General features: G+C 40.8%; 1 protein-coding gene and 1 long non-coding RNA gene across 4 annotated transcripts; both read left to right on the plus strand.

Moving 5' to 3' along the window:
- Window positions 1-103: 103 nt before the first annotated feature.
- LOC112221291 (clathrin light chain B) lies at window positions 104-22757 on the plus strand. Of its 2 annotated transcripts, none has more exons than XM_042303545.1 (6): window positions 104-146; window positions 408-609; window positions 1524-1579; window positions 3963-4080; window positions 4783-4894; window positions 20729-22757. In XM_042303545.1, the coding sequence occupies exons 2-6, from the start codon at window positions 408-410 to the stop codon at window positions 20898-20900; spliced, it is 660 nt and encodes a 219-aa protein (XP_042159479.1). In that variant the 5' UTR covers window positions 104-146; the 3' UTR covers window positions 20901-22757. The 2 variants fall into 2 exon arrangements, with proteins under 2 accessions (XP_042159479.1, XP_042159478.1); XM_042303544.1 differs by lacking the exon at window positions 104-146 and adding an exon at window positions 150-191.
- A 2659-nt stretch (window positions 22758-25416) lies between these two features.
- On the plus strand, window positions 25417-27088 carry LOC121840393. 2 transcript variants are annotated; one of them, XR_006079608.1, is made up of 2 exons: window positions 25417-25736; window positions 25884-27088. It is a non-coding gene; the product is annotated as an uncharacterized LOC121840393 (long non-coding RNA). The 2 variants fall into 2 exon arrangements; XR_006079607.1 differs by having other exon boundaries at window positions 25417-25715.
- The last annotated feature ends 32 nt before the right edge of the window (window positions 27089-27120 follow it).

The following is a 27120-nucleotide window of genomic DNA, read 5'->3' on the forward strand; positions in this document are numbered from 1 at the left end:
ACTAGCCTAATTAGGCAATAACAAAACGTTTAGTTCAGATACCGGTTAGGAAATAGGAGTGCATTTCTAGGTTTCTCCAGCAGATAGAGACACATCCTAATAAACCAACAGTTGGAAGTTCGTGTGGCAGGCCAGGCAAGTTGAAAGTGAGCAATCATGAATCATCACAGTCAGAAAGAAGCTTGCTTAACGTTAGTCCTTATTCATTATTCTGTTAGCTGACAACCGTTCATGAAAAAGTTGGTTTAGTTGCATGTTCTGCCTGAGTCAGATATATATCCATCATCATAAGCTCGTCTCTCTCAGCTCATTTAATTGATAGCCAGCAAGATAAACAAGCAATAATATAACGGTATTTAAGTGGCGTTGCTACACTTCATTTATTTTATTTATTGTGTGTGTGAAAGATGGCTGATTCAGATTTCGAGTTCGCATCTGACAACGGGGTGTTGCCTGTCGAGGTGGACCCAGCTGCAGCTTTCTTAGCTCAGCAAGAAAGCGAAATAGCGGTGATAGAGAATTACGACGAAGGACTCGGAGCTTTGGAGGGGTCCGCTGAGTTCCTCGAACAACCGCCGACAGCTGATTCACCTGCTCCTGTACAATATGGTAAGTTGCTAACTATATGCTAAAGTTGCTAACTATATGCTAAAGTTGCTAACTATATGCTAAAGTTGCTAACTATATGCTAAAGTTGCTAACTATGTGCTAAAGTTGCTAACTATGTGCTAAAGTTGCTAACTATGTGCTAAAGTTGCTAACTATGTGCTAAAGTTGCTAACTATGTGCTAAAGTTGCTAACTATGTGCTAAAGTTGCTAACTATGTGCTAAAGTTGCTAACTATGTGCTAAAGTTGCTAACTATGTACTAAAGTTGCTAACTATGTGTTAAAGTTGCTAACTATGTGCTAAAGTTGCTAACTATGTGCTAAAGTTGCTAACTATGTGCTAAAGTTGCTAACTATGTGCTAAAGTTGCTAACTATGTGCTAAAGTTGCTAACTATGTGCTAAAGTTGCTAACTATGTGCTAAAGTTGCTAACTATGTGTTAAAGTTGCTAACTATGTGTTAAAGTTGCTAACTATGTGCTAAAGTTGCTAACTATGTGCTAAAGTTGCTAACTATATGCTAAAGTATTATAAGTACTATATGGTAAGTTAGCTAAACTAACTCCCAAGCTAAGAAGTACATAAAACTGAGACAACATTTAACTTGTATTAGTACTATAGTTAGATAACCAGACAATTAGTTAGTTAACTAAATGAGCTTTTAGTTTGCTAGTTGGAGCAGCACACTAACTTTTCGCCCTGAGTCGAATGATGTCTATAGTTTTGTCACTTTTCTGGATGTGATTGTGTAATGCTATCCTCAGGTCAAATTAGGTTAGCCAATTGTGGTGGTGAGAAGCTATTTTACCTTACTGGCCAAACAGGTGTTAATGCACTACTGTGTCACTAGTTATCCACCAAAAGAAAGCAAAAATGCACGGTTCTTTTAAATTCGTTTGTTGTTTCATCTGTCAGATGCCGGATTTGCAGAGGCATCAGCGGCCACGGTAAACGGAAACATGTTTGTGCTGGTAAGAGAGGAACACTTCTAATGAGAATTAACTTTTTTTTTCAATTATGTACTTGGACATGTTATTGCAGGTTAGTTTTGTAAGTGAGGCTGTGTCTTAATTTAAGTGATGCTGTACCTGTAGCAGATGACACACCTGAAACAGGTACTGCATTCTCTATAAGTCCATTGTTGTTCAAGGAAGCATGACAAGAGAAACGTTGTTGGGTAAGGTAAAGACCAACTGCCCATGAAATAAAAAAAATAAAAAATAAAAATTTATTTTTATGAGTCCAAATAATTTATTCTACTGTCAAAATTGACAATAGTGTAAATAGGATCATTTTGGCCAAAATCAGTGTCATCCAAAACAGTGTTTTGTACCTGAGTATGTCACAACATAATGTCATTTAAGGTTGGGTTTGTGTCAATCCTGCCCGCAGCTGGCAGCAAGCAAGTAATCGTCACTGACCCCATCATAATGCCGTGGTAAATGTGGTTTGACTTTGGATATCCCAATGGGGGTAGTTAGGGATCATCTGTAAACTACACAATGTAGGCTACATGGGACTGACTGTATGTTCAAATTCCAATACTTAAAAAAACTATAAACTATAAATTCATATACAGATATTGAAAGCATTTAATGAGAAGTTAAAGGTGTGCAACATGACTATTGTGTAATTTATTGTTAAACCAACTTTGCCACATTTGCACACCAAGGCTGAAGCCTATTAGTGAAAAATAATTTGGCTAACTCTTCCCATCTGGAAACACGTACACAAGACATCCACATCAAACCTCGAAATCAACTCATAGCCGTTGGTATTTCTTAATGAGCCAAATCTAAAATGAGGCCAAATCAGGAAGTTCAGCTGCCCTTTAAGGATTTATGCATTTACTCCTCAGTGTCCAGCTGTTACTATTGAATGACCTGGTTGTCCTCATGCCTTATTAGTGCTGAGCGATTTAATGCTTTTTGAGGTTGGTTAGATTATTTTAAAAATGATCACAGATTTCAGTTTCAATCAGTTTTGGGGGGAGGACATTAAAAGCATTATGTAAGTTGAATGTTGTAACAACACAGAATTAAATAGTTCATAAAAGCCTCATGATTGTAGTGACTAATTGCTTATCACTTATTAGCCATAATTTATTCAATGATTTTGTTTCACTCTAAGTTATCATCTCATCTCTATGGAGCTGCTGTCTGACAAAATCACTATTTTAGTATTTCTTCAAAGTAAATAAGTCCTAGGTCTATTTATTTAACTGCTGAATATCAATCACTTAAATCGTGTATTTTCAGGCTCGTGAAGCAATTGCTTTCTATCCCCCTCGATCGTGCGTTCTCTCTCTCTTCGTCTGCGCCGCACAGACCGGACAAGTTTAAGCGGGCTGTTAATGGAATTTTTATCAATAATGACTAATTATGTATACATTTCAATCAGGACTGACTAATCAGAATACTATTATGTTACTGTATATGTATGAGTTTTCTTTTTAATCCTAGTCTTGAATATAATGTGTGTAAATATAATCAAGAATTAGAACAATGACTGTCTGTTCCTTGGTAGAAATGAATGAACTATATCTCCAGACTGGCTAGAATGCTTATCTACACTGACTGACCTTGGCTCTAGGCGAGGAGGGAAGGCTTGAGAGCTATAGAGCCTTTCTACCAGTGTCAAGAAGAGACGAAACATTTAGAAAACTAATGACGTCATTTTCAGTTTATAACCTGTGGTAAAATGTGTAAGGAGCAGTACTCTCGTGAATAAAGGCTGCTATTTGACTTTAAGACTGGGGCTCTGTCCATTTCTATAAAATAAGGGTCATACAAATCCTTATGAATTGACAGAGTGTTTAATTTTGATTGGGTATTAAAACAGAGGAATTAAATTCCTGCAACACGGGCGCGCAGTGCATTATGGTCATTGTAGTTAATTACCGAGTTTTCTGCACTGAACTGTGTTGAATATTGGTCTGTTGGAAACTACAAATCCATACTACAATCGCACAGTTCAGGCTTGATCTGATGTATCGCTACAGAAACTGCACATCAAGCTCACAGATAAAAAAAATGGTACAAAATGGAATTTTTATATTTGAATCGACGTCGGTCAATTAGTTGTTTAATAACCAACATTTTGGTTAACCGCTCGGCACTATGCCTTATGTATGGTGTATGTCTAGCCTGCAGGCACCGCAAGCTAGGATACATCAGTTCATAATGGGCTAGTCTATGCCTGGTCTTATGGCTGCGTTTACACAGGCAGACCAATTTTTCCATTAATTGGTCTTTTGACCAATCAGATCTTTTGCCAATAATTGTGCTGCCTTTGTAAACACAGCCTATGACTGGTGGTTCTTATGTCTCATGCCTGGTCCTGGTCCCCCCCCAGGAGTCCAACGGTCCATTGGACAGCTATGCGGCCATCGCCCAGGTGGATTCTCTGAGAGCAGAGCCTGAGAGCCTGCGTAAGTGGAGGGAGGAGCAGAAGTCACGGCTGGAGCAACTAGGTAAGTAAACAGCAGAGGCAAAGGTATGGTACTCTGGTCCCTATACAGTGCACTACTTTTAGCCAGGGTCCATAGGGCTCTGGTCAAAAGTAGTGCACTATGTAGGGAATAGGGTGCCGGCTTGGACACACTACTTCAGCCTTACGTACTACTACCACCTCTGCGATACATGCAGTATCTACCACTGACTTCTCAGTCAGTATTTTGTCCAGTCAATGTACACAGTGATGAAGGTTGACACCTAAAAAAAAAATCACGTTTTTTTTTTTTTTTACCCTGCCTGCTAAAAAGCTAAATAAAAGACAGACTGATATTAGGTTGAATAGTCTGTCTATTTGTGTGTGTGAACCACCCTTCATTCGGGTTCCACTCAGTGTCTTGTCCTGTATGGTATGCTGGAGTTGGGCCTGTTCTTGCTGTATTCAATCTATAGTTGATCTCCTGAGAAAAGAGCACCATACAAATGCATTGTGGACTAAAACGTTTCATCCTGGGTAGTATTCATTTGTGCACACCGTAGCAAAACCTTTTGCAACGAAAAATGAAAACAAGCTATTTTTTATTGGACAAATTCAGGTCGTCCTGGCCATTTCCGCCTGTTTGCTTCCGTTTCGTTCCTACTGAATAGGACCCTGGTATTGTGCAGATTCTGTATTGATCATATCATCCTCATCGTTCCCTGTGTGTATGTGAACCCTGAAGACTCTGCGTCCAAGGCAGCGGAGGCTGAGTGGAAAGAGAAGGCCAAGAAAGAGCTGGAGGACTGGCATGTGCACCAGATTGAACAGATGGAGAAGAACAAGGCCAACAACAGGTTAGTTCCTAGCTAACTCGGTTTACTTCCTACATGGTTCCATTAAATAACATAACAGGAAATACAAAGTTAACAATATACTAAATATATATTAGGCTAAATATGCATCTAATGAATCTGAATGAATAGTTGACTGTCAGAATCTAAGATCCACACTGTTATTAGAATGTGTGGTTATTTCCTTTGTGACATCAGATCAGGAAATAGGATTTATAAGCTTAGGCTTATAGACTTCCAAATAGACTGTCACAGAAATTTGACTTCATTCACGTACCTAAAAAAATATATATATATAATAATAATAATGTGGACAGGATTTCCTGGTAAATACCCTAAACAGAGTGGAAACTTGGAACTGTGATAGCTGCGCTGACCTCTGCCCCCAGGGCGCCAATGTTTTGTTGGCCTGCTTTTTGTAACCGATATGACAGATATGGTTCATTATTTAGGGTGTGTCACCAAGCTGAAAATGTTGTAATAGATCTGAACTGGCATAAACTAAGTGGATGGATTTCTCAACCTTATTTCTTTGAGCTAATGAAATAACTAAATGACACGTGACTTCTCATTTGCGTTTTGTATTGATATAACTATGAACTAATGTTGAACTATTTTAATGCCCTGTTATCCTACACTTACAGTGCATTCGGGACATATTCAGACCTCTAGACTTTTTCCACATTGTGTTAGGTTACAGCCTTATTCTAATATGGATTAAATTGTAGTTTTTCCATCATCAATCTACACACAATACCCCATAATGACATCACACTACCCCATAATGACATCACACTACCCCATAATGACATCACACTACCCCATAATGACATCACACTACCCCATAATGACATCACACTACCCCATAATGACATCACACTACCCCATAATGACATCACACTACCCCATAATGACTTCACAATACCCCATAATGACTTCACAATACCCCATAATTACAAAGCAAAAACAGGTTTTTAGATTTTTTTTGCAGATGTATAAAAAATAAAGTACTGAAATGTCACATTTACATAAGTATTCAGACCCTTTACTCAGTACTTTTGTTGAAGCACCTTTGGCAGCGATTACAGCCTCTAGTCTTCTTGGGTATGACACTACAAGCTTGGCACACCTGAATTTGGGGAGTTTCTCCCATTCTTCTCTGCAGATCCTCTCAAGCTCTGTCAGGTTGGATGGGGAGCATCGCTGCACAGCTATTTTCAGGTGTCTCCAGAGATGTTCGATCAGGTTGAAGTCCAGGCTCTGGCTAGGCCACTCAAGGACATTCAGAGACTTTTTGCGTTGCCTTGGCTGTGTGCTTCGGGTCGTTGTCCTGTTGGAAGGTGAACCTTCACCCTAGTCTGAGGTGCTGAGTGCTCTGGAGCAGGTTTTCTCTACACTTTGCGCTGTTCATCTTTCCCTCAATCCTGACTAGTCTCCCTGCCCCTGAAAAACAGCCCCACAGCATGATGCTGCCACCACCATGCTTCACCGTAGGGATGGTGCCAGGTTTCCTCCAGATGTGATGCATGGTATTCTGGCCAAAGAGTTCATCAGACCAGAGAATCTGACCAAGGCCCTACTCACCCGTCTTGGTGGTGCCAAACTTCTTCCATTAAATATATATATATATATTTTTTTCAATTTATTTTAACCTTTATTTAACTAGGCAGATAAAAAACAAATTCTTATTGACAATGACAGCCTACCGGGGAACAGTGGGTAAACTGCCTTGTTCAGGGGGCAGAATGACAGATTTTTACCTTGTCAGGTTATTACTGGCCCAACGCTCTAACCAATAGGCTACCTGCCGCCCCATCCTTGGGATTGATGGAGGCCACTGTGTTCTTGGGGACCTTCAATGCTGCAGAAATGTTTTGGCACCCTTCCCCAGATCTGTGCCTCCACACAATCCTGTCTCGGAGCTCTACGGACAATTCCCTCGACCTCATGGCTTGGTTTTTTGCTCTGACATGCACTGTCAAATGTGGGAACTTATATAGACAGGTGTGTGCCTTTCCAAATCAGGTCCTATCAATTGAATTTACCACAGGTTCACTCCAATGAAGTTGTAGAAACATCAAGGATTATCAATGGATACAGGATCTGAGCTCAATAGCAAAAAATCTAAATGTAAATAAGGTATTTCAGTTTTTATTTTAAACATTTGCAAGATTTTCTAAACATGTTTTCGCTTCATTATGGGGTATTGTGATGTCATTATGGGGAATTGTGATGTCATTATGGGGAATTGTGATGTCATTATGGGGTATTGTGATGTCATTATGGGGAATTGTAATGTCATTATGGGGAATTGTAATGTCATTATGATGTCATTATGGGGTATCGTGTGTAGATTTGGGGGGGGGGGATACTTGAATCCATTTTAGAATACGGCTGTAAGGTAACAAAATGTGGGGAAAATGAAGGGGTCTGAATACTTTCTGAATGTCAAAATTAAATTATTTCTATCCAGTTCATGCTATTCTCTTTCAGTCGTAAACATCTTTTATTCATTGGGGTCTTTGCTTTCGTTCTGTACTGAACAAAAAATATATAAAACGCAAACATTTCAAAGATTTTACTGAGTTACAGGGTTTGGTGCCAGGAGGACACTACCTGCCCCCAATACAGTTTGAAGGAGGAATAATGGTCTGGGGCTGTTTTTCATGGTTCAAGCCCCTTAGTTCCAGTGGAAATCTTAACACTACAGCATACAATGGCATTCTAGATGATTCTGTGCTTCCAACTTTGTGGCTACATTTTGGGGAAGACCCTCTGCTGTTTCAGCATGACAACGCCCCCCCCCCCCCCGCCCCCATGCACAAAGCGAGGTCCATACAGAAATGGTTTGTTGAGATCGGTGTGGAAGAACTTGACCTCTCCGCAGCAATGTTCCATCTAAGAAAACGCCTTCCCAGAAGAGTGGAGGCTGTTATTATAGCAAAGGGGGAACCAACTCCATATTAATGCCTTCCCAGAAGGGTGGAGGCTGTTGTAGCAGCAAAAAGGGGAACCAACTCCATATTAATGCCCATGATTTTGGAATGAGCTGTTCGACAAGCAGGTGTCCACATACTTTTAGTCTCTCTCTCTGTGCATTCAAATTGCCATCGATTTAAAATGCAATTGTGTTTGTTGTCCGTAGCTTGTACCTGCCCCATACCATAACCCCACCCTCTATTCACAATGTTGACATCAGCAAACCGCACACGACGCCATACTGCCCGGTAAGCCACAGTTTCATCAGCTGTCCAGGTGGCTGGTCTCAGACAACACCGCAGGTGAAGAAGCCAGATGTGGAGGTCCTGGGCTGGCGTGGTTACAGGTGGTCTGGAGTTGTGAGGCCGTTTGGACGTACTGTCTCTAAAACAAAAAAAAAGCTTATGGTAGAGAGAAATTAACATTAAATTATTTGGCAACAGCTCTGGTGGACATTCCTGCAGTCAGCATGCCAATTGCACACCCCCTCAACTTGAGACATCCGTGGCATTGTGTTGTGACAACTGCAGTAGTAGTTTGTCCCCAACACAAGGTGCACCTGTGTAATGATCATGTTGTTTAATCAGCTTCTTCATATGACACACCTGTCAGGTGGATGGATTATCTTGGGAAAGGAGAAATGCTCACTAACAGGGATGTAAACACATTTGTGCACAACATTTGAGAGAAATAACCTTTTTGTGCGTATGGAACATTTCTACAATGTTTTTTTTTCAGCTCATGAAACATGGAACCAACACTTCTATAAAATCCTTCCTCTGTAATTAATATTACCTGATTGAGCTAATCATGTAAATGTACTTAACTAGAAAGTTGGGGCACTACGAAAAATAATGTTTATAGAGCTGTTATCTTCCGAATAAACTCTTAAAGACCTAGTAATATGTTACATCAATAGCAGTCAATATTTAATTGTCACTTTATTTCAGTCTCATCTGAACGTTGTACATTCTTGGTTATCTTTACGAACCCTGGCTAACAAGTTGAATCAGCAATACAACATTGTTTAATTATTTATTTACTAACTACCTAAATCACACAAAATGAATCATACATTGATTACAAATTGTCATAAAGGAAAACATCACTGTTACGGTTTTCTTCCGTTGAAGGAGAGTCGGACCAAAATGCAGCGTGGTATTGTTGATACATGTTTAATGACGACGAAAATACGAACAATACAAAAACAACAAACGTGAAAACCTATACAGCCTATCTGGTGACAACTAACACAGAGACAGGAATAATCACCCATGAAACACTCAAAGAATATGGCTGCCTAAATATGGTTCCCAATCAGAGACAACGATAAACACCTGCCTCTGATTGAGAACCGCTTCAGGCAACCATAGACTTTTCTAGACAACCCTACTAAGCCACAATCCCAATTCCTACTAAAACCCCAATACAAAAACACACCACAAAATAAACCCATGTCACACCCTGGCCTGACCAAATAAATAAAGAAAACACAAAATACTAAGACCAGGGCGTGACAGTCACGAGCGGAACAGATATGACAGTTTGTTACACAAAAGAAAAGGGGGTCTGGGTTTTAGTGAAAGAGCGGGAAGACTGAGGAACAAAGGGAGAAGCGCTGTCTCTCATAAATACAGTATCTAATGCAATTCTAAATGACCGCCCATTGGGAAAAGGAAAATGCAATAAATATTTACTCCGAGCTGCGCTTCAATAGGTTGGTGGTAGATGGAAGGCCGTGTTGCCCAACTGAGTCCTTTTTCCTCTGAAGAGTGTCTCTAGTGGTGAACGGAATACGTTGTCGTGTCGTCGTTGTGTGGTAGGACGGGATACTCTGTCCGTCCTTTCCTAGCCCACGTTTACAGTGTCCACTGCTAACTCAACGGCTAGGAGGTATCACTCCTGTAGCGAATAAGAGTTCAAAGATCATACCATTTGCAACCAAAGCTCACGCTGAGGTTGACTTCGTTCTGTAGTTATCTGAATCCTTCTGAAAACGGATTGTCATCCTAATGTACCCGGAACCGGAGGTTACATTTTCGTCAAGGGCTTTTATATAGTGACGGGAGAAGGGTGTGTTTCATAGTTTATAGCCCATGTATCTTCACAGGTGGGGCCACTGATTGAGCAGAGCCCTAACCTTTTGAACACCCAAATCTCATTTGGAAGCTAAAATTACATTTAATCTTTTCACCAATAATTTTATATTTAAACATTTGAATTGCACAACAATTCCATGTGAATCTGATAACTAAAATGTGTAGACTTTCCCAGATTACAGTTTAGGTCGTCCTGTCATCAGTCATAATGTCTTAGATCACAACCGAACTGACATCATATTCATTAAAACCTGTTGTGACTAGGGGCAGTATTTTCATTTTTCAATAACGTTCCCATAGTAAACGGGATATTTCTCAGGACCAGATGCTAGAATATGCATATAATTGACAGTTTAGGATAGAAAACACTCTAAAGTTTCCAAAACTGTAAAAATATTGTCTAAGTATAACAGAACTGATATTGCAGGCGAAAGCCTGAGAAAAATCCAAACCGGAAGTGACTCATCTTTTGAAAGCTCTGCGTTCCAATGCATCCCTATTGAGCAGTGAATGGGCTATCAACCAGATTACTTTTTCTACGTATTCCCCAAGGTGTCTACAGCATTGTGACGTAGTTTTACGCATTTATGTTGAAGAATACCCGTAAACCGATTGGCTTACCGATTGTAATGGCTACATGCGCAAGTGGTCACCTGATGGCTCTCGGAGTGATTCTCGCGTAAAATACAGAGGTAGCCATTACTCCAATCGGTCCTACTGAAAAACCAATTGTCCCGGTGGATATATTATCGAATAGATATTTGAAAAACACCTTGAGGATTGATTATAAACGTTTGCCAAGTTTCTGTCGATATTATGGAGCTAATTTGGAATATTTTTAGGCGTTTTCGTGACTGCAATTTCCGGTCGATTTCTCAGCCAGACGTGAAGAACAAAGGGAGCTATTTCGCCTACAAAAATATTATTTTTGGAAAAAGGAACATTGGCTATCTAACTGGGAGTCTCGTGAGTGAAAACATCCGAAGCTCAAAGGTAAACGATTTAATTTGATTGCTTTTCTGATTTCCGTGACCAAGATACCTGCTGCTAGCTGGACAAAATGCTATGCTAGGCTATCGATAAACCTAGCATAACATTATGCCATGATAAACTTACACAAATGCTTGTCTAGCTTTGGCTGTTAAGCATATTTTGAATATCTGAGATGACAGGGTGATTAACAAAAGGCTAAGCTGTGTCTCAATATATTTCACTTGTGATTTTCATGAATAGGAATATTTTTAGGAATATTTATGTCCGTTGCGTTATGCTAATTAGTGTCAGTCGATGATTACACTCCCGGACCCGGGATGGGGAGTCACTAGAGGTTTTAAGTACCAACTGCATCCCTGTGTCAGTTTTAGTCAAATGTACATACGCTATGAGTCTGTGACATGAACAGATTAAAGCATGACATATCAGTGGTGCTAATCTCTATGGTGATGGTTTTCCTGACTCAGATTAATGCTTTCGACACCTAGAGTCCACACCCCGACAAATCGAGGCTGTTCTGAGGGCAAAAGGGGGTGCAACTCAATATTAGGAAGGCGTTCTTAATATTTTGTACACTGTGTATAGGACAATGTTGACGACAATGCTTCCAACCGTGGTGTCAAGTTGGCTGGTAGTGGATCTCTGAACAGCTCGTTCCGTCTCATCCCACAGATGCTCCATTAGATTGATCTCTGGTGACTGGGCAGGCCACAGCAGTAAGATGAATTCACTGTCATGTTTGTGGATCCATTCCAGGACAGTCCTCGCCTTGTGGCACGGGGCATTATCCGGCTGAAAAAAAATCTATTTGCCGATGGATACACTGCTGCCATGAAAGGATGCACCGGATTGGCTATGATGATCAGATGTCCTGTGGCAATCAAACGTTACTCCACTTTTATCAAGGGGTCCAATGTGTGCCATGAAAACACAGCCCACACCATCACCACCTGCCTGCAATGTTGACACGCTGCGTGATGGATGCATGTACTCGTGGTTCTATGTAGAGTGGAGCCCTCCCAACATTTTTGAAACGGCAGGAACCAAGGATTCGTCAGACCAGGCCAGGCAATGTTTTTCCAATTCTCCAGTGTTTTCGTTCCCTAGCCCACTGCAACCTCAGTTTCTCTAGAAGGTCGTTGGTTGTCATACTCCATGCTTCTCAAGGTATGACGAGCTCTGCATTATTTGTATGGGTCTTTGGACGCCAATGTTGTACTGGACAGTCTGTTGACAGTCTGTTGCTCTGCACAATTCATGTCATCCTCATTTATCCTCTTTCATCGATGGCCCGTTTTCCACCACTGGCCTGCTTATTGGCTGGATGTCCTTTGGGAGGTGGACAGTTCTTGATAGACACGGGATACTATTGAGTGTGAAAACCCAGCAGTGTTGCAATTCTTGACCTAAACCGCTGCGCCTGGCACCTACTACCATCCCCCCAACGCTCTAACCATTAGGCTACCCTGCCACCTCAAAGAGGTAGGAGTTGTTAGCACAGGAAACCAGTTACAGGAGACGAGAGAACGAAACAAGATTCAAGAGAGGAAGTTCCGTCACATGAACATTGTAGACCGATCAAGGTGGAATCCAGGTGGAAGCCATGACCCCCTTATTGATGTCACCTGTTAAATTCACTTTCAAAATCAGTGTAAATGAAGGAGAGGTGGTGAATGGGCAAGACAAAAAGATTGAAGTGTCTTTGAAGGGGGGGGGGACCGGAAGGTTGTAAGTTCAAACCTCCGAGCTGACAAGGTACAAATCTGTCGGTCTGCCCCTGAACAGGCAGTTAAACCCACCGTTCCTAGGCCGTCATTGAAAATAAGAATTTGTTCTTAACTGACTTGCCTAGTTAAATAAAGGTAAAATAAAAATGTGTCTGTTGTGTGACACTGACCTGTCTATTGTCTCTCTCTACTGCACACTAGGATTTACTGATGAGACTTTCTACCATCAGTCCAACTCTGAAGTGCTAGGCTTTGTGTAGGCTTTTACAACTCTTCTGCTTTTGGTGTAGGATTGTCTTGGCATTCTCCCTTCTTTTTTTTCTAGTTATCTGGCATTACTTTGTTTGCATGTTCCAACTGTGAAACTAACCAGTGAATTAACACATGATGTGGGGGCTCATTTGGGTCTTGGAGGGACTCTATTTGACTATGTCCATAAATCACAACAGTGTTTTATCGAAATTCTTCTGAATTATTTCAGTTGTGAACATTTGCCAGAAATGCATGTAGCCCATTTTCAATACCGTGTGTGTGTGTGTGTGTGTGTGTGTGTGTGTGTGTGTGTGTGTGTGTCAGTTTTAGTCAACTGTACATACGCTATGAGTCTGACATGAACAGATTAAAGCATGACATATCAGTGGTGCTAATCTCTATGGTGATGGTTTTCCTGACTCAGATTAAAGCATGAAATATCAGTGGTGCTAATCTCTACGGGGCAGTTTTCCTGACTCAGATTAAAGCATGAAATATCAGTGGTGCTAATCTATATGGAACGGTTTTCCTGACTCAGATTAAAACATGACATATCAGTGGTGCTAATCTCTACGGGACGGTTTTCCTGACTCAGATTAAAGTCCTGGAATAAAATGTTATGTCAAAGGAGATTCTCCATTGAGCATTGTAAATGAATTAGTCCAGGACAGTAACTGATTATTTAACGGTAGCTAGCAGTAACTGATTGTTTAACGGTAGCTAGCAGTAACTGATTGTGTAACGGTAGCTAGCAGTAACTGATTATTTAACGGTAGCTAGCAGTAACTGATTATTTAACGGTAGCTAGCAGTAACTGATTATGTAACGGTAGCTAGCAGTAACTGATTGTGTAACGGTAGCTAGCAGTAACTGATTATTTAACTGTAGCTAGCAGTAACTGATTATTTAACGGTAGCTAGCAGTAACTGATTATTTAACGGTAGCTAGCAGTAACTGATTATTTAACGGTAGCTAGCAGTAACTGATTGTTTAACGGTAGCTAGCAGTAACTGATTGTGTAACGGTAGCTAGCAGTAACTGATTATTTAACGGTAGCTAGCAGTAACTGATTATTTATCGGTAGCTAGCAGTAACTGATTATTTAACGGTAGCTAGCAGTAACTGATTATTTAACGGTAGCTAGCAGTAACTGATTATTTAACGGTAGCTAGCAGTAACTGATTATTTAACGGTAGCTAGCAGTAACTGATTGTTTAACGGTAGCTAGCAGTAACTGATTGTGTAACGGTAGCTAGCAGTAACTGATTGTGTAACGGTAGCTAGCAGTAACTGATTGTGTAATGGTAGCTAGCAGTAACTGATTGTGTAACGGTAGCTAGCAGTAACTGATTGTGTAATGGTAGCTAGCAGTAACTGATTGTGTAACGGTAGCTAGCAGTAACTGATTGTGTAACGGTAGCTAGCAGTAACTGATTGTGTAACGGTAGCTAGCAGTAACTGATTGTGTAACGGTAGCTAGCAGTAACTGATTATTTAACTGTAGCTAGCAGTAACTGATTATTTAACGGTAGCTAGCAGTAACTGATTATGTAACGGTAGCTAGCAGTAACTGATTGTGTAACGGTAGCTAGCAGTAACTGATTATTTAACTGTAGCTAGCAGTAACTGATTATTTAACGGTAGCTAGCAGTAACTGATTTGAAGGAGGAATAATGGTCTGGGGCTGTTTTTCATGGTTCATTCCCCTTAGTTCCAGTGGAAATCTTAACACTACAGCATGCAATGGCATTCTAGATGACTCTGTGCTTCCAACTTTGTGGCTACATTTTGGGGAAGACCCTCTGCTGTTTCAGCATGACAACGCCCCCGCCCCATGCACAAAGCGAGGTCCATACAGAAATGGTTTGTTGAGATCGGTGTGGAAGAACTTGACCTCTCCGCAGCAATGTTCCATCTAAGAAAACGCCTTCCCAGAAGAGTGGAGGCTGTTATTATAGCAAAGGGGGAACCAACTCCATATTAATGCCTTCCCAGAAGGGTGGAGGCTGTTGTAGCAGCAAAAAGGGGAACCAACTCCATATTAATGCCCATGATTTTGGAATGAGCTGTTCGACAAGCAGGTGTCCACATACTTTTAGTCTCTCTCTCTGTGCATTCAAATTGCCATCGATTTAAAATGCAATTGTGTTTGTTGTCCGTAGCTTGTACCTGCCCCATACCATAACCCCACCCTCTATTCACAATGTTGACATCAGCAAACCGCACACGACGCCATACTGCCCGGTAAGCCACAGTTTCATCAGCTGTCCAGGTGGCTGGTCTCAGACAACACCGCAGGTGAAGAAGCCAGATGTGGAGGTCCTGGGCTGGCGTGGTTACAGGTGGTCTGGAGTTGTGAGGCCGTTTGGACGTACTGTCTCTAAAACAAAAAAAAAAGCTTATGGTAGAGAGAAATTAACATTAAATTATTTGGCAACAGCTCTGGTGGACATTCCTGCAGTCAGCATGCCAATTGCACACCCCTCAACTTGAGACATCCGTGGCATTGTGTTGTGACAACTGCAGTAGTAGTTTGTCCCCAACACAAGGTGCACCTGTGTAATGATCATGTTGTTTAATCAGCTTCTTCATATGACACACCTGTCAGGTGGATGGATTATCTTGGGAAAGGAGAAATGCTCACTAACAGGGATGTAAACACATTTGTGCACAACATTTGAGAGAAATAACCTTTTTGTGCGTATGGAACATTTCTACAATGTTTTTTTTTCAGCTCATGAAACATGGAACCAACACTTCTATAAAATCCTTCCTCTGTAATTAATATTACCTGATGGAGCTAATCATGTAAATGTACTTAACTAGAAAGTTGGGGCACTACGAAAAATAATGTTTATAGAGCTGTTATCTTCCGAATAAACTCTTAAAGACCTAGTAATATGTTACATCAATAGCAGTCAATATTTAATTGTCACTTTATTTCAGTCTCATCTGAACGTTGTACATTCTTGGTTATCTTTACGAACCCTGGCTAACAAGTTGAATCAGCAATACAAAATTGTTTAATTATTTATTTACTAACTACATAAATCACACAAAATGAATCATACATTGATTACAAATTGTCATAAAGGAAAACATCACTGTTACGGTTTTCTTCCGTTGAAGGAGAGTCGGACCAAAATGCAGCGTGGTATTGTTGATACATGTTTAATGACGACGAAAATACGAACAATACAAAAACAACAAACGTGAAAACCTATACAGCCTATCTGGTGACAACTAACACAGAGACAGGAATAATCACCCATGAAACACTCAAAGAATATGGCTGCCTAAATATGGTTCCCAATCAGAGACAACGATAAACACCTGCCTCTGATTGAGAACCGCTTCAGGCAACCATAGACTTTTCTAGACAACCCTACTAAGCCACAATCCCAATTCCTACTAAAACCCCAATACAAAAACACACCACAAAATAAACCCATGTCACACCCTGGCCTGACCAAATAAATAAAGAAAACACAAAATACTAAGACCAGGGCGTGACAGTCACGAGCGGAACAGATATGACAGTTTGTTACACAAAAGAAAAGGGGGTCTGGGTTTTAGTGAAAGAGCGGGAAGACTGAGGAACAAAGGGAGAAGCGCTGTCTCTCATAAATACAGTATCTAATGCAATTCTAAATGACCGCCCATTGGGAAAAGGAAAATGCAATAAATATTTACTCCGAGCTGCGCTTCAATAGGTTGGTGGTAGATGGAAGGCCGTGTTGCCCAACTGAGTCCTTTTTCCTCTGAAGAGTGTCTCTAGTGGTGAACGGAATACGTTGTCGTGTCGTCGTTGTGTGGTAGGACGGGATACTCTGTCCGTCCTTTCCTAGCCCACGTTTACAGTGTCCACTGCTAACTCAACGGCTAGGAGGTATCACTCCTGTAGCGAATAAGAGTTCAAAGATCATACCATTTGCAACCAAAGCTCACGCTGAGGTTGACTTCGTTCTGTAGTTATCTGAATCCTTCTGAAAACGGATTGTCATCCTAATGTACCCGAACCGGAGGTTACATTTTCGTCAAGGGCTTTTATATAGTGACGGGAGAAGGGTGTGTTTCATAGTTTATAGCCCATGTATCTTCACAGGTGGGGCCACTGATTGAGCAGAGCCCTAACCTTTGAACACCCAAATCTCATTTGGAAGCTAAAATTACATTTAATCTTTTCACCAATAATTTTATATTTAAACATTTGAATTGCACAACAATTCCATGTGAATCTGATAACTAAAATGTGTAGACTTTCCCAGATTACAGTTTAGGTCGTCCTGTCATCAGTCATAATGTCTTAGATCACAACCGAACTGACATCATATTCATTAAAACCTGTTGTGACTAGGGGGCAGTATTTTCATTTTTCAATAACGTTCCCATAGTAAACGGGATATTTCTCAGGACCAGATGCTAGAATATGCATATAATTGACAGTTTAGGATAGAAAACACTCTAAAGTTTCCAAAACTGTAAAAATATTGTCTAAGTATAACAGAACTGATATTGCAGGCGAAAGCCTGAGAAAAATCCAAACCGGAAGTGACTCATCTTTTGAAAGCTCTGCGTTCCAATGCATCCCTATTGAGCAGTGAATGGGCTATCAACCAGATTACTTTTTCTACGTATTCCCCAAGGTGTCTACAGCATTGTGACGTAGTTTTACGCATTTATGTTGAAGAATACCCGTAAACCGATTGGCTTACCGATTGTAATGGCTACATGCGCAAGTGGTCACCTGATGGCTCTCGGAGTGATTCTCGCGTAAAATACAGAGGTAGCCATTACTCCAATCGGTCCTACTGAAAAACCAATTGTCCCGGTGGATATATTATCGAATAGATATTTGAAAAACACCTTGAGGATTGATTATAAACGTTTGCCAAGTTTCTGTCGATATTATGGAGCTAATTTGGAATATTTTTAGGCGTTTTCGTGACTGCAATTTCCGGTCGATTTCTCAGCCAGACGTGAAGAACAAAGGGAGCTATTTCGCCTACAAAAATATTATTTTTGGAAAAAAGGAACATTGGCTATCTAACTGGGAGTCTCGTGAGTGAAAACATCCGAAGCTCAAAGGTAAACGATTTAATTTGATTGCTTTTCTGATTTCCGTGACCAAGATACCTGCTGCTAGCTGGACAAAATGCTATGCTAGGCTATCGATAAACCTAGCATAACATTATGCCATGATAAACTTACACAAATGCTTGTCTAGCTTTGGCTGTTAAGCATATTTTGAATATCTGAGATGACAGGGTGATTAACAAAAGGCTAAGCTGTGTCTCAATATATTTCACTTGTGATTTTCATGAATAGGAATATTTTTAGGAATATTTATGTCCGTTGCGTTATGCTAATTAGTGTCAGTCGATGATTACACTCCCGGACCCGGGATGGGGAGTCACTAGAGGTTTTAAGTACCAACTGCATCCCTGTGTCAGTTTTAGTCAAATGTACATACGCTATGAGTCTGTGACATGAACAGATTAAAGCATGACATATCAGTGGTGCTAATCTCTATGGTGATGGTTTTCCTGACTCAGATTAATGCTTTCGACACCTAGAGTCCACACCCCGACAAATCGAGGCTGTTCTGAGGGCAAAAGGGGTGCAACTCAATATTAGGAAGGCGTTCTTAATATTTTGTACACTGTGTATAGGACAATGTTGACGACAATGCTTCCAACCGTGGTGTCAAGTTGGCTGGTAGTGGATCTCTGAACAGCTCGTTCCGTCTCATCCCACAGATGCTCCATTAGATTGATCTCTGGTGACTGGGCAGGCCACAGCAGTAAGATGAATTCACTGTCATGTTTGTGGATCCATTCCAGGACAGTCCTCGCCTTGTGGCACGGGGCATTATCCGGCTGAAAAAAAATCTATTTGCCGATGGATACACTGCTGCCATGAAAGGATGCACCGGATTGGCTATGATGATCAGATGTCCTGTGGCAATCAAACGTTACTCCACTTTTATCAAGGGGTCCAATGTGTGCCATGAAAACACAGCCCACACCATCACCACCTGCCTGCAATGTTGACACGCTGCGTGATGGATGCATGTACTCGTGGTTCTATGTAGAGTGGAGCCCTCCCAACATTTTTGAAACGGCAGGAACCAAGGATTCGTCAGACCAGGCCAGGCAATGTTTTTCCAATTCTCCAGTGTTTTCGTTCCCTAGCCCACTGCAACCTCAGTTTCTCTAGAAGGTCGTTGGTTGTCATACTCCATGCTTCTCAAGGTATGACGAGCTCTGCATTATTTGTATGGGTCTTTGGACGCCAATGTTGTACTGGACAGTCTGTTGACAGTCTGTTGCTCTGCACAATTCATGTCATCCTCATTTATCCTCTTTCATCGATGGCCCGTTTTCCACCACTGGCCTGCTTATTGGCTGGATGTCCTTTGGGAGGTGGACAGTTCTTGATAGACACGGGATACTATTGAGTGTGAAAAACCCAGCAGTGTTGCAATTCTTGACCTAAACCGCTGCGCCTGGCACCTACTACCATCCCCCCAACGCTCTAACCATTAGGCTACCCTGCCACCTCAAAGAGGTAGGAGTTGTTAGCACAGGAAACCAGTTACAGGAGACGAGAGAACGAAACAAGATTCAAGAGAGGAAGTTCCGTCACATGAACATTGTAGACCGATCAAGGTGGAATCCAGGTGGAAGCCATGACCCCCTTATTGATGTCACCTGTTAAATTCACTTTCAAAATCAGTGTAAATGAAGGAGAGGTGGTGAATGGGCAAGACAAAAGATTGAAGTGTCTTTGAAGGGGGACCGGAAGGTTGTAAGTTCAAACCTCCGAGCTGACAAGGTACAAATCTGTCGGTCTGCCCCTGAACAGGCAGTTAAACCCACCGTTCCTAGGCCGTCATTGAAAATAAGAATTTGTTCTTAACTGACTTGCCTAGTTAAATAAAGGTAAAATAAAAATGTGTCTGTTGTGTGACACTGACCTGTCTATTGTCTCTCTCTCTACTGCACACTAGGATTTACTGATGAGACTTTCTACCATCAGTCCAACTCTGAAGTGCTAGGCTTTGTGTAGGCTTTTACAACTCTTCTGCTTTTGGTGTAGGATTGTCTTGGCATTCTCCCTTCTTTTTTTTCTAGTTATCTGGCATTACTTTGTTTGCATGTTCCAACTGTGAAACTAACCAGTGAATTAACACATGATGTGGGGGCTCATTTGGGTCTTGGAGGGACTCTATTTGACTATGTCCATAAATCACAACAGTGTTTTATCGAAATTCTTCTGAATTATTTCAGTTGTGAACATTTGCCAGAAATGCATGTAGCCCATTTTCAATACCGTGTGTGTGTGTGTGTGTGTGTGTGTGTGTGTGTGTGTCAGTTTTAGTCAACTGTACATACGCTATGAGTCTGACATGAACAGATTAAAGCATGACATATCAGTGGTGCTAATCTCTATGGTGATGGTTTTCCTGACTCAGATTAAAGCATGAAATATCAGTGGTGCTAATCTCTACGGGGCAGTTTTCCTGACTCAGATTAAAGCATGAAATATCAGTGGTGCTAATCTATATGGAACGGTTTTCCTGACTCAGATTAAAACATGACATATCAGTGGTGCTAATCTCTACGGGACGGTTTTCCTGACTCAGATTAAAGTCCTGGAATAAAATGTTATGTCAAAGGAGATTCTCCATTGAGCATTGTAAATGAATTAGTCCAGGACCAGGCTTAATCTGTGTCCGGGGAAACCGTTCCTCAAACACCTCGTCCATCCCCTTCCTTCCCCAGGGCGTCTGAAGAGGCCTTCCTGTCTGAGGCTGACGGCGACAGCCCAGGGACGGAGTGGGAGAGAGTGGCCCGTCTCTGTGATTTCAACCCCAAGACCGCCAGGACGGCCAAGGACGTGTCCCGGATGCGCTCGGTCCTCATAGCCCTCAAACAGACACCTCTGGTGCGCTAGTACGGCCAATGGAACGGTGGAGTGGCGACGAAGGTTTCCCTTCTTTTAAAACAGCTCTTGAGTTATGAACCCTGTTCGCATTTAGGCAGAATGTGTACTAGCCTCTAATCGTATAGGTCTTCTTCTGATGTAGGGTTCTTTTATGTTCAGACCCTCCTATGTCTCTGCTACGTGTCCCTCCTGTTTCTGCTACGTGTCCCTCCTGTTTCTGCTACGTGTCCCTCCTGTTTCTGCTACGTGTCCCTCCTGTTTCTGCTACGTGTCCCTCCTGTTTCTGCTACGTGTCCCTCCTGTTTCTGCTACGTGTCCCTCCTGTTTCTGCTACGTGTCCCTCCTGTTTCTGCTACGTGTCCCTCCTGTTTCTGCTACGTGTCCCTCCTGTTTCTGCTACGTGTCTCTCCTGTTTCTGCTACGTGTCCCTCCTGTTTCTGCTACGTGTCCCTCCTGTTTCTGCTACGTGTCCCTCCTGTTTCTGCTACGTGTCCCTCCTGTTTCTGCTACGTGTCTCTCCTGTTTCTGCTACGTGTCCCTCCTGTTTCTGCTACGTGTCCCTCCTGTTTCTGCTACGTGTCCCTCCTGTTTCTGCTACGTGTCCCTCCTATGTTTCTAACTGGAGGAAAGGTAACGTGGAACACTTTTAATGTGGAACGTTCCCGACTGCTCTCTGTCCTTTTAACGTGGAACGTTCCGTTTGTCCTTTTAATGTGGAACGTTCCCGACTGCTCTCTGTCCTTTTAACGTGGAACGTTCCCGACTGATCTCTGTCCTTTTAACGTGGAACGTTCCGACTGCTCTCTGTCCTTTTAACGTGGAACGTCCCGACTGATCTCTGTCCTTTTAACGTGGAACGTCCCGACTGCTCTCTGTCCTTGGAACGTTCCACGTTAAGACACGTTAAATTGTGTTACAGTAAAGTCTTTATTAAACTCCTTCCTGCTCCTAAACTACAGAGGATATTGGGTCAGACCCCTCTCTCTCTCTCAAGCATGATGCCTCTCCCAATAAGTGTTTTGTAATTTTATAAAATACCAGATTAGTTTAATCTCCACTGTAATTTGTATTTTATTTCATGTGTAAAGGTCTAACATGTCCTGTTCAGGAACTACATTAGGAGTAGATTAGGAGTTACTACATTAGGAGTAGATTAGGAGTTACTACATTAGGAGTAGATTAGGAGTAACTACATTAGGAGTAGATTAGGAGTAGACTACATTAGGAGTAGATTAGGAGTTACTACATTAGGAGTAGACTACATTAGGAGTAGACTACATTAGGAGTAGACTACATTAGGAGTAGATTACATTAGGAGTAGATTACATTAGGAGTAGATTGTAAACCACCTATGCCTGTTTGTTTTTTTAAATTAAGAATTGATTAATTTACCTAATAATTCACTGTTGGATAATATTCCTAATTCATTATTTAACGGTAGCTAGTAGTAATTGATTATTTAACGGTAGCTAGTAGTAACTGATTATTTAACGGTAGCTAGTAGTAACTGATTATTTAACGGTAGCTAGTAGTAACTGATTATTTAACGGTAGCTAGTAGTAACTGATTATTTAACGGTAGCTAGTAGTAACTGATTATTTAACGGTAGCTAGTAGTAACTGATTATTTAAGGCTGCCAGGGTCTCTCTGACCCACACAGACACGGGTGATCAACTCATAACGCTGCCCGGGGTCACTCTGACCCACACAGACACGGGGGATCAACTCGTAACCCTGCCCGGGGTCACTCTGACCCGCCGAGACAACGGGAGGGTTAACGGTAGCTAGTAGTAACTGATTATTTAACGGTAGCTAGCAGTAACTGATTGTGTAACGGTATCTAGTAGCTAGCAGTAACTGATTGTGTAACGGTAGCTAGTAGTAACTGATTATTTAACGGTAGCTAGCAGTAACTGATTGTTTAACGGTAGCTAGCAGTAACTGATTGTGTAACGGTAGCTAGCAGTAACTGATTGTGTAACGGTAGCTAGCAGTAACTGATTATTTAACGGTAGCTAGCAGTAACTGATTATTTAACGGTAGCTAGCAGTAACTGATTATTTAACGGTAGCTAGCAGTAACTGATTATTTAACGGTAGCTAGCAGTAACTGATTGTGTAACGGTAGCTAGCAGTAACTGATTATTTAACGGTAGCTAGCAGTAACTGATTGTGTAACGGTAGCTAGCAGTAACTGATTATTTAACGGTAGCTAGCAGTAACTGATTATTTAACGGTAGCTAGCAGTAACTGATTGTGTAACGGTAGCTAGCAGTAACTGATTGTGTAACGGTAGCTAGCAGTAACTGATTGTGTAACGGTAGCTAGCAGTAACTGATTATTTAACGGTAGCTAGCAGTAACTGATTATTTAACGGTAGCTAGCAGTAACTGATTGTTTAACGGTAGCTAGCAGTAACTGATTGTGTAACGGTAGCTAGCAGTAACTGATTATTTAACGGTAGCTAGCAGTAACTGATTATTTAACGGTAGCTAGCAGTAACTGATTATTTAACGGTAGCTAGCAGTAACTGATTATTTAACAGTAGCTAGCAGTAAGTGATTATTTAACGGTAGCTAGCAGTAAGTGATTATTTAACGGTAGCTAGCAGTAACTGATTATGTAACGGTAGCTAGCAGTAACTGATTGTGTAACGGTAGCTAGCAGTAACTGATTATTTAACGGTAGCTAGCAGTAACTGATTATTTAACGGTAGCTAGTAGTAACTGATTATTTAACGGTAGCTAGTAGTAACTGATTATTTAACGGTAGCTAGTAGTAACTGATTATTTAACGGTAGCTAGTAGTAACTGATTATTTAACGGTAGCTAGCAGTAACTGATTATTTAACGGTAGCTAGCAGTAACTGATTGTGTAACGGTAGCTAGCAGTAACTGATTATTTAACGGTAGCTAGCAGTAACTGATTGTGTAACGGTAGCTAGCAGTAACTGATTATTTAACGGTAGCTAGCAGTAACTGATTATTTAACGGTAGCTAGCAGTAACTGATTGTGTAACGGTAGCTAGCAGTAACTGATTATTTAACGGTAGCTAGCAGTAACTGATTATTTAACGGTAGCTAGTAGTAACTGATTATTTAACGGTAGCTAGTAGTAACTGATTATTTAACGGTAGCTAGTAGTAACTGATTATTTAACGGTAGCTAGCAGTAACTGATTGTTTAACGGTAGCTAGCAGTAACTGATTGTGTAACGGTAGCTAGCAGTAACTGATTGTGTAACGGTAGCTAGCAGTAACTGATTATTTAACGGTAGCTAGCAGTAACTGATTATTTAACGGTAGCTAGCAGTAACTGATTGTTTAACGGTAGCTAGCAGTAACTGATTGTGTAACGGTAGCTAGCAGTAACTGATTATTTAACGGTAGCTAGCAGTAACTGATTATTTAACGGTAGCTAGCAGTAACTGATTATTTAACGGTAGCTAGCAGTAACTGATTATTTAACGGTAGCTAGCAGTAAGTGATTATTTAACGGTAGCTAGCAGTAAGTGATTATTTAACGGTAGCTAGCAGTAACTGATTATGTAACGGTAGCTAGCAGTAACTGATTGTGTAACGGTAGCTAGCAGTAACTGATTATTTAACTGTAGCTAGCAGTAACTGATTATTTAACGGTAGCTAGCAGTAACTGATTATTTAACGGTAGCTAGCAGTAACTGATTATTTAACGGTAGCTAGCAGTAACTGATTGTTTAACGGTAGCTAGCAGTAACTGATTGTGTAACGGTAGCTAGCAGTAACTGATTATTTAACGGTAGCTAGCAGTAACTGATTATTTAACGGTAGCTAGCAGTAACTGATTATTTAACGGTAGCTAGCAGTAACTGATTATTTAACGGTAGCTAGCAGTAACTGATTATTTAACGGTAGCTAGCAGTAACTGATTATTTAACGGTAGCTAGCAGTAACTGATTGTTTAACGGTAGCTAGCAGTAACTGATTGTGTAACGGTAGCTAGCAGTAACTGATTGTGTAACGGTAGCTAGCAGTAACTGATTGTGTAACGGTAGCTAGCAGTAACTGATTGTGTAACGGTAGCTAGCAGTAACTGATTGTGTAACGGTAGCTAGCAGTAACTGATTGTGTAACGGTAGCTAGCAGTAACTGATTGTGTAACGGTAGCTAGCAGTAACTGATTGTGTAACGGTAGCTAGCAGTAACTGATTGTGTAACGGTAGCTAGCAGTAACTGATTATTTAACTGTAGCTAGCAGTAACTGATTATTTAACGGTAGCTAGCAGTAACTGATTATTTAACGGTAGCTAGCAGTAACTGATTATTTAACGGTAGCTAGCAGTAACTGATTATGTAACGGTAGCTAGCAGTAACTGATTGTGTAACGGTAGCTAGCAGTAACTGATTATTTAACTGTAGCTAGCAGTAACTGATTATTTAACGGTAGCTAGCAGTAACTGATTATTTAACGGTAGCTAGCAGTAACTGATTATTTAACGGTAGCTAGCAGTAACTGATTATTTAACGGTAGCTAGCAGTAACTGATTATTTAACGGTAGCTATAGCTAGTAGCTAGTAGTAACTGATTATTTAACGGTAGCTAGTAGTAACTGATTATTTAACGGTAGCTAGTAGCTAGTAGTAACTGATTATTTAACGGTATCTAGTAGCTAGTAGTAACTGATTATTTAACGGTAGCTAGTAGTAACTGATTATTTCACAGTAGCTAGTAGTAACTGATTATTTAACGGTAGCTAGTAGTAACTGATTATTTCACGGTAGCCAGTAGTAACTGATTATTTCACGGTAGCTAGTAGCTAGTAGTAACTGATTATTTAACGGTAGCTAGTAGTAACTGATTATTTAACGGTAGCTAGTAGCTAGTAGTAACTGATTATTTAACGGTAGCTAGTAGTAACTGATTATTTAACGGTAGCTAGTAGTAACTGTTTATTTAACGGTAGCTAGCAGTAACTGATTATTTAACGGTAGCTAGTAGTAACTGATTATTTAAAGGTAGCTAGTAGTAACTGATTATTTAAAGGTAGCTAGTAGTAACTTATTATTTAACGGTAGCTAGTAGTAACTGATTATTTAACGGTAGCTAGTAGAAATGAGATGCTATGAGCTTGTGGCCTTGTTGAACTTTAAACTCCTCCTTACTCCTGTTTAGGGTTTGTGCTTCTGGCCAGATGAACTTCCTTCCCAAGCTAGACTACTTACAGCCTGGTTTGATCTGTTTTGTGCAGTCTTGCCAAATGTGTGTATATATATATATATATATATATATATATATATTATATACATGCGTTCTATGCAATGACCATAGGAGTTGGCATAGGAGTTGGCAGGACAGCACAAACAGATCTGGGACCAGGCTAGACAATGTAGTCCGCTCCCAACAAATAAGTGTCTTAACATCCAACGAATCATTCTGAGGTAGATCCTCAGTAAGCATCAGAAGAATTCACATACCAAGGGGGCTTGTTGTGCCAATTGTTTTTAGGCTGTAGATCCTTGGGGAACCACCTCGTCTCCCTGGATAGATCCACATCATGTCCAAGCGATGTGTCTCTACTTTAGGCACAAGTGGTCACCCTCTCTTGACTTTTCTCACTGTCATTCATGAAGGATAATTCTTCCAAGTTTTACCAGTGAGACGTCTTGTCTATGCAACATCAGTCTCATGGGATGTATACCTTTTCTATAGATCATAGTTATGTACTGTTTTTGAATGGCGCACAGTGAGTGACTTGTAGGGCAGAAGGTGTTCATAAATTGTAGCAAATCTGTTTTTTTTTGTTTGTTTCAAAGCACTTTTTTTTTGTTTATTAGCCCACTTGAGTTATGGCCGCATGAGAGAGAAATGCAACCATTTAAACAATTATCCTGAAATCAGGTGTTTGTTTTTTCCTTAACAAAACATACAGTAACATACTATTATATTGGTTTCTGTTCTGTATAATTATCATGTGATCTTCCAAACTTTGATTCAGCTTTGATCTAACTTTTATGAAACGATAACCATTCAGAGTTGCCTGCGGAGACTGTGGAAGTAGAGAATCCCCGCGTAACCCTGGGAAGAAAAGTCTGATCCACAGCCACTCTGTTTTTAAAGAGTCCTCATATCATGGCCAAATTTAACAAGATATCTAGAATGACATGGACATGTTTTTAAACAGTTTGATGAACGCTAGTCTGTTGAGTCATATTTTGAAACACTCCCCCCTTTCATTTAAACTGCATTGCCTCA

Source organism: Oncorhynchus tshawytscha, linkage group LG21 (genome assembly GCF_018296145.1).
Source record: "Oncorhynchus tshawytscha isolate Ot180627B linkage group LG21, Otsh_v2.0, whole genome shotgun sequence".
NCBI lineage: Eukaryota > Metazoa > Chordata > Actinopteri > Salmoniformes > Salmonidae > Oncorhynchus > Oncorhynchus tshawytscha.